The sequence below is a fragment of the Anarhichas minor genome, unplaced genomic scaffold (assembly GCF_050575085.1).
Source record: "Anarhichas minor isolate MPS153535 unplaced genomic scaffold, ASM5057508v1 ptg000027l, whole genome shotgun sequence".
Lineage (NCBI taxonomy): Eukaryota > Metazoa > Chordata > Actinopteri > Perciformes > Anarhichadidae > Anarhichas > Anarhichas minor.
This window is the reverse complement of record NW_027466473.1, coordinates 4,901,384-4,913,602: the sequence shown is the minus strand read 5'-3', so window position 1 is coordinate 4,913,602 and position 12,219 is coordinate 4,901,384. Positions and strand designations below refer to the sequence as shown.

Below are 12,219 nucleotides of genomic sequence, written 5' to 3'. Positions count from 1 at the left end.
TTAGATATGCTTGACAGCTGAGTGGCTTTGTATTAAGAAAATGTAGCAGGTTTCAGCGCTGACAGATAGTTGGAATAGTGCGCTGTAGTGTTTTACACAGTAATATCAAGAGAGTCAGTGTGCATCTGGGTTTATTTGGCTGGAAGATTTTAAAACAGGATGTGGAAAACTACTCATCATCCCTCGCATGAACATGATGCTGAAGTTAAAATGCACTTCTTTAACCGATGGCAGGGTTTCAGGGGGAAGAACCACCTGAGAAATGAGATGGATGCAGCCCAAAGCTGCTCCACTCGCATCACTCACTGATGTTTGCTGTCAGTCTGAATATCATTAATTAAAGCTGCTGTCTGCTTTTCTCTATATTTGTGCTGCTCTGCGGTTCCCTCGCTGTTTTAATAAAGCATGACGGGAGTTGGGTTTTTTATAGTTGATGCTGTGGTTTGGTTCAGGACATCCCAATTTAAAAAAGGACACTATTCCCTGCATGTTGGTGTCCTGCATCGTGTTTGGGAAGCTTAAGGAGGAGACTTGGACGAACACTTCAGAGGGCTGAGCTGTTTAGTCAATGCTATATCTCTCTGGCAGGGTCCAGATAGTGACAGAGAAGACACTCAGAATGCATCTAACTCCTGAGTTCCAGAACCAACTAACCATTTTTACAAAGTCTGCAGCACATATTACTGGCAGCAGTTACTGCTATCACAATTACATATAATAAATATACATTAACTTCATGCCAATTACCGCATTCGTCAACGCTCTTGTCGAGGAGTTTGTTAGTATAAAATCAACCTGCGCATCCCACTGAAAATGCATACAAGTCGGCAGCAATGAAAAATCCCATGGACCTTTAAATGAGCATTCTAGACTTACTTTGTTTTATTGATTAGAACGACATCAGGTTTGTGTCCATTCTCCTTTTTTTTGCAGTGGTGGAATGTAAGTACATTTACTCAAGCACTGTTACTTACTGTTATTGCTGAAATCTCAAGTCAATAAGTAAATGCAACATTTCAACCCAGGCCCTTTTCCCCAGTCAAGCAGCAGAGAAGCAGCAGCAGCGGCGGCAGCAGCAGCAGCGGCAGCACAGAGAATTTTGGGTCATGTTCAGTTTAGTTGCAACCAACAAATTTCAAGATCAGAGCTGAAAGACTCACTCACACATCTGGATCCCCCGTGTATTTCCATCTCTACGTTCTCACAACTGTTCTGAACACAACCCTGGAAAAAGACGTTTTCAGAAACAACAGAGGAAGTACCGGAAGAAGAAAAAGCAGGAAGCAAAGCATGCTGGGATGACTCACACATGGCCATACCAGACTGAGAATGTCTGCTGGAAGCCTCCGTCGTAGCCCACCTCCCAGGACACATTGGCCCAGGTAGAGGGGGCCGCCACGTGGATGCTGGTGGGGGCGTGGGGGCTTGTGCCTGCAGGGAGGGAGAGAGCGGCGAGAGAGGTGTTGTTAAAAGGCCACATTAGTCACTGAGTAGCCTCGCTGTTAGACATTCATTTGGAATGTCAAATGGATTTACTGTGAGCTGGACCAGGTAATGTGTTTTCAAGCAGCCAGCCAATGTAACATCCAACTGTGAGAAAGAAACATTTTTGGTTTCGCATGAATAATGTAATCTTGAGTCCAAAATGACTTTTTTTTGTACTTGTGACATGTCAAACGTAGATAATGTGAGTAACGGTGCTTTGACTGATTTCTCCAGGCAGAATTCCCGATATGCATTTTTGCTAATTTCCGATCCCATTGTTTAGGTCCTGTACTGGAGCCAAAGCAACAGGAAACCAATCAGGAGCCAGTTCAATACACTCATTGTTTTGCTCTGATTTGACTGGCTCTCGTCCACACAGCACATTAATGGTCAGCAAGGGACAGAGATGGACAACAGGACAGGCAAGGTCAATGACTGCCACACACATTCAAATATTTTAGGAATCCAGCATTTCAAAACAAATTCGGGGGCAAAATCATTTTACTCCCAGAGAGTGTGCAGTGTGTTCTCCTTGTGGTTGAGAGGATGATGCATTCAACTACATAGTATCAATGCTATCTACACGGACAAGCATCTGAACAACACTGCTAATTCATTGGTTGATGCAATTTGCTGTTCGTCTGTTACTTGTTTCTTTTGTGTTCAATTTCTTATGTTGTTTTTAGTTTTTAGTTTTTAAATCTGTTATATGTTCTTTTATGCAAAACTTTGTTGCTTAATCGGAAAACAAAAGGTTCAATGAAACTAAATAATAAGTCTGTTCCAAACAGCTTTAGTCAAGGAGACATAAAGTATCCACCTCGGAGCAGCTTCTGGTGAACACAATCAATAAACTCCTCCTCACCTTCACCCGCAGAACTGAATGCTTTGCATGCAACCACTGCTGCTGCACCAGTGTATGTGTGGTACCTGCTAGGATTATCACACCGTTCATTGTGACAGTTAAAGCCCCCCGGCAGAGCATACAGACACCTGTTAAAAGATTTGTTGGGGAAATGTGCTTATTCACTTTCTTTTTAAAAGTAAAATGAGAATATTAGTAGAACGCATATATTAGTGGATTAAATATGAAGCTGGAGCCAGGAGTCCATTAGCTTAGCTATAAATGAACTCCAAGTGGGTTGGTAGGCCCATCAGTCTTGGGGCTCGTAGTACTTTTAGGTTTACACGGGAGGAAGACGAGCTGGGGCCTTAGGGCCGGCAACCAGCTGTGACGTCAAGAGGAGTCCTGAGGGAAAGATAGCCGTATCTTCTCAAGTGTATTAATCCAATGTCATCTGTTTGGACTTGTCTAAGATGTGCAGTGAAACCTGTCTGGGTAAACGGTCAGAGCAGAATCGTGGGAGAAAGGAGGGGGGAGACCAAGACTGGGGAGGCAGGATAAAGTATAAAGTATAAAGTAATGTGCATTTCTATTGTGCGATTAGTTGACTCCGGACAGCTCGGTTTACTTGTATACTTTGTGATGCAAATAAATCTGTGTGAACTGAAGAAAATCCAATCTCTCTTGTGTTCTGTGGGTGTTCGTTACTGAGTTCCTCATAGTGAGATCCTGTGGTGTCTCACCACGAGTCAGATAGAGAACAGTTACTGAGCCAGCCGTTAGGTATTGAGTTTTACCATAAGTCATAAAGTCAAAGAAGCTGATCATCATCAACGGGGAAAAACCCCCACAACACCTCTAATGACATATTCAGGCCACAAGCCATGTCCCGTGCAAAGTGATATTATTTTACCATCACCACTCATAGCAGGCGATTCAGAAACAAGGGCTACGGGTGTAGAAATTAAACTTTAGCCTTGTTCTAATACTTTCTCTATAACCCCGCCTCCTGTGTCAGAGCGCTCTTGAGTGGGCTCTTCAGAGGAGGAAGAGTCAAGGAGTTGACAGGATGAGTCTTCCAGATTCAACTCAATAGATCTCTCAAGAGGACGGTCAGCATGAGCCAAGAGGGACCCTCAAAGCCAACTCACTTGTGTGCTGATGTGAACTGTATCAAATGTTCGCTAAACACCTCTCCCAAAATAGCAATTGTCCAATCATAGCTTAGCGACCGTAACTACTCACAGCAGGCCTGTCAACAGAGCGTTCTGTTCCCCAAACATATTGGTTAGTCTTCATCCTAAAAGCCTTGGCTCTTGTAAATGAAACATGTTTGCCTTCGTATGTAAGCTAAGTATAGTATATAGGTTCTGAAGAAATATATGTAGGTTTCTACCTGTAAACGTATGTTTGTGTGAATTTGTGTCCATGTCGGGGTACCTATGACTTGGACGTGCGTGCTGGCAGTGATGCTTGTGGCAACGTTGGTGGCGACACACTCCCACTCCCCGTGGTCCTCCTTTGTGAGTGACTTGAACTGTAGGCTGCCTCGGGGCAGAACATTGTGCTTGCTTTTGCTGGGCTTCCCTACCTGCAGTCCGACCCAGCCAAGGAAACACAGAGTCAGCCAAGGGGAGAAAGAGAGGGACGGAGAGAGAACACGCACTTCTAAATGCACATACAGCAGGGATAGTTTGAGATATCTATCTGCAATTTTACATCTACAACAACATTGATTTCAATATCTAACTTAAGTATCAAATTACACAGAATGGTGGATTTCACAAGTGGGAGGTAACAACAATAGCTAATCATACTGTAGTCAGTGAGCGAGATTAAACATGTCTCATAATCAAGCAAACAACTGAGAGAATCTAATAATTTCCCTTGATTGCATATTTTATAGACGTCATTAAAATGTGATTAAAAATGCTACAATGACATACAGTAGTTTGAGTAATTAAAATCAGGCAATTTACTAAAGGCACAGGTTTCAGACGGGAAGACTTCTCAATGGAGAACCCTTGTTTACAAGTCTTGTTTACATGTAGGCAGGTGCGGTGTAGAGTGCGCAGGGTGTCTTACCTTCCTCCATGTGATGTTGGGAAAGGGGTCTCCCTCCGCCTCACAGGGGATGACCAATTCTCTCCCAGCCTCCTGCCTGTACTCCCCTCCAGGAACCACTGAGAATTTGGGAGGGTCCTACCCGGGGGGAGCAGCCAAAACAAGGTGAGTAAAAAGCGGGTGAGTTGTGATGCCTCCTGGATGCATTTAAATGCACTGGCTATGGGACTGTGGGCATACCTTTAGCACCAGGGGAGCGGGAGGGGACCATCCCATGGAACCCAGGGCGTTGTAAGGCATGCAGGTATAGGTGCCGAGAGAGTCCTCCGTCACCTCTGCCACACGGATGCTCCCATCGTCCATTTGGCTCCAACCAGGGTACTGTGGATGCAGAAGTCATGGACCGTGTGTAAGGAAGGGTCATGTTTTGTTAAAGGCCGATGATAACTCAAATAAGAGACTGAGGAGCACACTGAAACCAGGGTTTGAAGTGAAAAATGGAATCCCTTGGAGCTTCCACTGAAGAAATGCCGCACTTGTTTGAGGCGGGGTAAAGTGAGCAGAACCCCATGCTGCACCGGCTCACCCTATCGATTCGGAGAGGGAGGCCATCTTTCTTCCACTTAACCAAAGTTACGGGGGGATTGGCATCTACGGGACAGCGGATGAAGCCGGGCAGACTGATGGCCACGTAGATGACGGATGGCATGTTTACAACACGGGCAGGATCTGGTGAAAAACAAGAGAAAAAAAACACCTCTTGTGAAAAGAGGGAAACCCGGTGCTGCTGATTGTAAGAGCTACGGAGAGAAGATTGGGAAATCAACCTGTTTATGGGCTCGTCATGAAAAGATAAATGAGTTAATATGGAGCACAGCTGGGCTGAGAGCAACATTTATACGTGTTTGCAGAGAGTATTTTGTTAAACATTGAACACCCATTACACACACAGCTTTGTGTACATGATGACACATAGAATACATTTTACAGGATCAAATCCCACTACAACCTGCTCTCATGTATGTGTGCTACACTGACTTCTACCCCCATCCCTCTACTTCCTGGACAAAACAGGGAAAAAGTTGTTTAATAAGACAGTTTTTAGTGATACAGGAAAAAAGTTGTATTAAGAATATGGTATTAATGGCAGCCAGATGGAATGGAAATGAATGAGTGAATCCACAACAGTTAGTAGCCTATTCTGACGGCCTTCACTCAGGTGATTCTCTTTGCAGCCTTCTGAAAGCAGCAGGTATCTGTTTCTCATCCACAAGATTAAACAGCAACTTTTTATAGTCCCAGACTGCATGTAAAACAGTCAAATCAAATATTATTAAACCTTAAAAAATTATTTCACAAATAAGAAAAATTATAAAACATGCACTCAGCTAGACCCCATTTTTAATTATACTTTCATTTTTATCTCCAGTACGCTGGTATTTAACTGCAGATGGTTATTGTATGGGTCATTGGTATAACAAATACAAATTGCACTGTTACTAGGATTCAATAGAAATAGAGTCATCATCTGAATTATTATTGTTGATACATTACAGTCTGCAAACAAGTGGTAGACCTAAAAAAACTGTTAAAATTGAGAATGTAAAAATAAATCTTAATTTTAAAGTTGGTAATCCTGAGAAATGAGTGCACGGGCAGAATGCGATCAGGTAGACAGGTGGCCCGTCCAGTTATTATATTATATTATTATAAAATAAATTGACTCAGTTATTACAGTCCTGGGACAGAAACAGATACCAGATTTTTTTTCTCCTTTTTTTGTCAGAGCATTTGATTCATTCATTGCTGTCAGGATGTGAGGAGAATTTCAACAAAGATATCTGAAATGCTTTTGAAGAAGATCACCAACCTTGCCTTTAAGTAACCCAACGGCATAAGATACTGTAGAAACTTAAACTTAAATTCTCTAAAGTTTCAGTTATAGACAGTTTAATAAAAATCACATTACATCACACCTGACCAGCCTCCCCTCAATCAGTCCCATCATATCAGCGCTTAAGCGTTTGAGTTTTATTACTTTATTTGCTCGAAATTAGTGGCCATCCTTTCATGTCTCCCCCTCTGTACTTTAAGTCTGAAATAATTGGGATTCGATATGGTCGAGCTAAATACCCTTTGGGCGAAGACGGGCACACGCAAGAAAAAAAAAGGGAGACCATCTGGCTGAAGGAAAGGGGCTAAGAGGAGGAAAGGGGGAGGGGGGGCTTCTCCTTTCAAAATCCTAGATTCTGAAGAGGGGAGAGAACAGCGTGGTTCCCAAATGAGGTCAAGGAGGAGAGCTTCAAAGTAGGCAGTGGGTGATAAGGAGGAGAAATGGTGTGAGTGAGAGGAGGAGGAGGAGGAGGAGGGGTGAGCGCTATCGGCGGAGCGATAGAGGAGTGGACGAGCAAGGCTGAGCACCAGCGTGGGAAAGAGGACAGGTGAGAGAGAGAGAGAGAGAGAGAAATGTGACTGGATGACGTAAGGTGGAGAGGAGCCGGCGGAGGAGAGAGGAGGATGAGGCGGCGTGACTGTGAACGCGATGAAGCCGGCGGAAAAAAAGGCGTTCATCCTGCCTTATAAAAAGGAGAGGAGATGAGGGAGTGAGCGAGTGACTGTGTGACATGATGAGATGGAGGGATTGAAACACGGCGACGGATCGATTGACCGCACTGTTGCCAGAACAACTTTGCTCTACAGCTGCTGTCCTCTGAAGTCCTAACCACCGCCGGCCCCCACGCCAGCGCTCGGCCACAAAGATGCCCAGAGGAGCACCGCCACCGGCACCACAGACAAGAATATCAGCCAAGTTTCTAAATATAGCCCTCAGATGGCGCTATCGCTCACGACACGCCGGTTTCCCTACTGCAGGATGCTTTGGGGGAAGTTATTCACTGGCGAGCGTTTCAGGGAGAAAGATGGAGACTGTGGGAGAGAAAGATTTAAACAGGAGTGGTGGGGGGGGGGGGCATAAAACAAATGGGGGAAGAGCGAATGTTGAGGATTGAGAGGAAGGGATAAAGAGAGAACAAAAGGAAAAAAAGATGAGAGTAAGAGGAGAGAATGGAACGGAGAGCGCAGTCTGCAGGCTGACGGAGAAAAGTCCCTGGTCTTACAGCAATGATGTAATCCCCCCTCACTTCCCCCTCCCTCTCACTACTGGTGTTGCCCGCCTCTGTTCGTCACACTCACACACACCCTCACACACACTTGCCACGATCTAATAGTGTACAGCCATCAAAGAAGGCAGGAGAGCGATGGAATGCAAAATGTCTGTTGCCTTGACTACTGCTGGTGGCCGGTCACCGGTCGACGAGTCCAAACAATCTCAACACTCGTCCTGCCTCCGCCTGGCCGCCTCACGACGGGAGGCAGATGCTTTTCCAAAGTGACAGATTCACCGCAATCCAGGAGCTCCCAGTGATGGATAGACTGAGAGGGTGTTGTACAGGAGGAGGGAACAAGGAGGGAGCAAGGAGGCGGCAACCCATGATGAAGACACAGGGGGGTGGGGGGGGGGGGGGGTAGAGATGTGTCGGTGTGCATGTGAATACATATGCATAAATGAGTACAAATGAGACATGAAGAGAGTAAGGACGGGGAGGCAGAGGAGAGAGTAGGAGGGAGAGGCAGGAAGCAAGCAGGAAAAAAATTGAAGAGTTGATTTGAGAGAGCAAATGGGTGTTTGGACGGGATTGGCTGAGAGGTGGAGCAGAGTTCGCCTGGAGACTGGTGGAGTGTCCAAATCCATTCCACAGGGCAGAGGACGCTTTTTTTTTTGGACATGCAGCCCTACAGCAGAATTGGTCATTTGACACTCCTGCTGCTGGCCAGAAACTTACAATTATGGACAAGCCTTTGCTTAAAACTGGTCATCAAACATCATACTCTTGAGCTATATTCTGAAACTCTAAAGTTTCCATGACACCACTAGCAGAGCGCTATTTGATTCTGCATCGTTACAGTAACCAATATTGCTGAATCTGAATATTTCAAATGTACAGCAGCTTCCAGCTCAACATGGAAAACGCCCTGCCGATGATATAGAGGAAGAAGAAGTTTTAGAAGTGAGGCTGTACGAGCCGAGTGCTGCTGGTGAAGGAGAGACGCAGGCTCATCCCCGCATCCCAATGGTAGCCTTGTGTCTGTATTAAAAGCTTTGAAATCGGATGCAAAATTAGTTGACACCAGTTCTTGTGATGTCGCGAGAATCGCTTGATCATATATCACACGAAGATCCAGCTTTAAGTAATGTGTTTGTGTCCGGTGGGCTGGAGCACGGACGGAGAGGTTAGCGTCGATGCTGCGACAGCTTCAGAGCTGGAGAGTATTTCTTCATTGAAAGAAGAGCAAAGAACAACACTGCAGGCTTTTCTTCATCGGAAAGATAATCTTGCTCTTCTCACGACTGGCTCCGATAAGAGTTTGATTGACAGATCGTTCATCCAATCACCTGCCACGTATTTTTTGAAAGTTCCCGGCCTTCTCCAAACAGTTTCTAATGGCGACTTCTCAGATGGTTCTGTGTAACAAACCGTCTGGCAGGGTCAGGTTAGAGAGTCATCAACATGTTTCATTATTCATAAAAGACTAAGTCTAAAATACCATTAGGAACACCTAGTAAACTACATTACTGTTGGGCCAGTTACTGACAAACTTTCAAGCTATTTTGTGGAAATAGTCATGATGGATGTAGAAAGTGTAAAACAACAGATGAAGAAGTCTTAAATGCTTCGTGTGTCCTACTTTCTTCAACAGGAGCCTTGTGATGCTGCAACACAGTTATTATTGGACCTGTCTACACTTATTGTGAAGTCTAACTTTTTTTATGTTTGATGCCAGGTTTTCTAAACGAGTCCAGTGGCCAGGCATGGGAGGCAGGCTGCACGACGTCGTGCTAACGAGGCCCTGGGAACAATTATACCTATAATAATAATAATCAAGAGAAGTCTGAATGCCAATCCACACAGAGAGCGATTAAGAGTAGCGAGGAGTCAGCTGGCAGTCAATAGCAAACAATAAAAAATGTTCCAAAATATGATGCAGTTTGCTGTAGCAGAATGCGAGATAAGCCGTGGACAGACACAGAGGTGCACAGTCAGTCACCCACAATGGGACAAAAAGGTTGAATATACACGTCTATCTATTCTAAATAATGACGCAGATCATTTTTTCTAAAGATAGCACATTTAAACCTTCCTCGTCACTTAAAGGTGCAATTCCATCTACGGTGTACTATCTGACGGGATGGCGTTATCAGCGGTAGACGCCGTATGAGCGCAGAGCAGAGTGGTGGTGATTAGGTAGGACATGCACACTGGCCCGGGGCAGTTATGTCAAAAAAGCGTGACTTCATTCTCTGCTTAGGTAAACATCACTCCACTATATCTTTACATATAAACCCAGTTACTTGATTAATGATCTGGATTTCAAAACTAGCACCTTTAATATTTATAAATAACGCTAACTCATGTAAAAGTCCATCTACGTTTGAACTCAACACATCCATCCAAGAACTACACTTCTACTTGTTCTCATAGAAATGCTGTTAATGGAGAACAGATAGAGTCCAGTGTGTATTCGTTTACCTGTACCTGGGCGGCTGAACCAAGTTTGTCCAGTTGTGTTGTTGCATTGTGCACAAGCGCCCCATTTACAGCTTCCATCGCCGCGATAACAATTTATAAAGATTTGTGTTTTAGGGGTAAATATTTCCAACGTGTCCCTTACATTACGATTCAACAAAGTTTTTGAACGCCTTGCAAAAAATTTGCCATCGCTAGTAATGAGCAAAACTGGTTTAGCCTTTAGTTTTTTTCTTTTAATGTCCAATATTATCAAATGTATCAATCCACACTCACTCTGAGGAATCAGAGGTATGGGAATCAAAGGAACCCTGTGTTCTCCCCCCCCCCCCTCTGGAGTACATATTGGAGCATAATCTCCACAGGAAGTTGTTTAAATCACACAAATCTGTTCCACTGTAGGCATATTTATTCTCCGCCGTAGGGGGCGGGGTGAAGTTTATTAACCATGAAATAAAACAAAGCAGTATACTCCTCGTGGTGCCCACTTGAAAGCTATTTTAATCCAGAAAATGTCTGCTATCAGTCAGCCTGGTGAAGTCAGTTTGGCCTGCCGCCGTCCTTTCAGCTGCTGACGGACAGACGTATGACGACACAGACGACGTGGATGTAAGATTAGCTTCAAAGAGTATCAACAACACGTTTTGACAATAACAGATATATCTTGACCTGTCGATAAAAGTATTATCCTAAAAATATTGAGCAGAGCTGCATTTTATGTTCATTGTAGCCACTTCTAAATCTACATGCATTTCAAAAAAGAATACAGATATTATTGTTTGTAATGATAGAATAGTTGAGAATAGAACATAACATTAATTGAGTGATTGTAAACGGTCTGCCCATATGGTTCTACTGAATACACATTTCTATGTTTTCTGTTTGACTGTGTTCTCTGTGTGCTGTGTATTCATGACTATTGACTTACTGCCTGTTTACTGAGTGTTTATGAGTCTGATGAAGCACTATGTGAAATCCTCAGTCACTTTCTTTTCCACAGTGTATTTGCTTAAAGTCCCTGATGTAGTATTTCCCTAACCAGCTTTATGAGTGACGGAATGCTTTATGAAGCCACAAACTTGTAGTTGGAATCCTTTAGCTTGTTTCACATCACACAAATCTATATCTGGCTTTCTCTCCGTCCTTTTCTTGCTCGTTGGAAGTGGGCGGGGCTCAGTTGGAAATAAGGTGATGTCTCGTGCTCGTCGTCAATAGTTGACGTCAGTGCTGAAAAATCAATTCTCTAAATAAAATAGTTTTGTTTAAGAATTTATGATGTAGCAGTTTGTCAAAATAAAATGAACTTTAATGAAATGGCCAATTCGATTTTTTCATGGGAAAATGAATCGCTTCAAATTCTGTAAAATAGTTGATAGAAGAATCAATAGAAAATACGTGGCAGCCCTAGTGATGTCACAATCTTCCTCGCACCAATCGGCATTTAGCAACATTTTAATAAGAATAATCCGATGACAGTTGGTTTGGTCAGTGTCAATCAAATGTGATCAAACGTGTGTCAACCGCTTAATAAATAACATCTAAAGATGTGTTTAGATTGTTGCCTATTTGTTTTTTTACATTCAATGTTGACGATTTGAAGCCAGGTCTCCATGTTCTTGTAGTGGACATGCTCTGCCATGTTCCTTTCCAGTGAACCTCCAGCATGATTAGCCCTTGGATTCAAGTATTAATAGTACAGAGTTGAGGTGGCCGTGGCTTTGACCCAAATACACAGAAAGGACAAAGAGAAGACGGAGGGACCCTTGCAATGAATCAGGACACACTCCAGAGATCAGCACAAAGACACTCACATTGCACTGTTAGGTAGGCAGAGGCAGTCGGTGGTTGGCCCAGGCTGTTGCTGGGAGCACAGGTGTATTTGCCATCATCCTCCGGCTTGACTTGGGCAATGATGAGGGAACCGTCAATGAGAATACTGACTCTGCGCTTTAGGTCACTGTGAGAATAAAAAGAATAGAAATGTTTAGGTTGGGATCAAAGTGTATTTGAGCTGACATCATTTCATCTTGAAGAATTCAGTGTAGAGAAGAAAAAAACAAAGCCAGGTATTTAGCAAACATAGGCTGTATTACAAAATAAGATGCGTATGCACAAACTGTAAAACATATTTGTTGAGAATAATTATGGACAGATGCGAGGGTCCTGGGACAGAGGATGTTTGTGTACAGATTGTCCCTCTGAGGCATTTGGTTTTATTGATTTTGAGCTATACAAAATAAA

General features: G+C 43.7%; 1 protein-coding gene across 1 annotated transcript in view; it reads right to left on the bottom strand.

Moving 5' to 3' along the window:
* igsf9bb (immunoglobulin superfamily, member 9Bb) overlaps positions 1 to 12,219 on the bottom strand; it is a 106,611-nt gene that overhangs the window by 28,522 nt on the left and 65,870 nt on the right. The window contains exons 7-12 of the mRNA XM_076102120.1: positions 11,790 to 11,935; positions 4,980 to 5,122; positions 4,634 to 4,774; positions 4,415 to 4,531; positions 3,770 to 3,920; positions 1,308 to 1,431 (exon numbers count right to left, since the gene is read on the bottom strand). Coding sequence (XP_075958235.1) covers positions 1,308 to 1,431; positions 3,770 to 3,920; positions 4,415 to 4,531; positions 4,634 to 4,774; positions 4,980 to 5,122; positions 11,790 to 11,935 — 822 coding nt within the window. The remainder of the gene's footprint in view (positions 1 to 1,307; positions 1,432 to 3,769; positions 3,921 to 4,414; positions 4,532 to 4,633; positions 4,775 to 4,979; positions 5,123 to 11,789; positions 11,936 to 12,219) is intronic.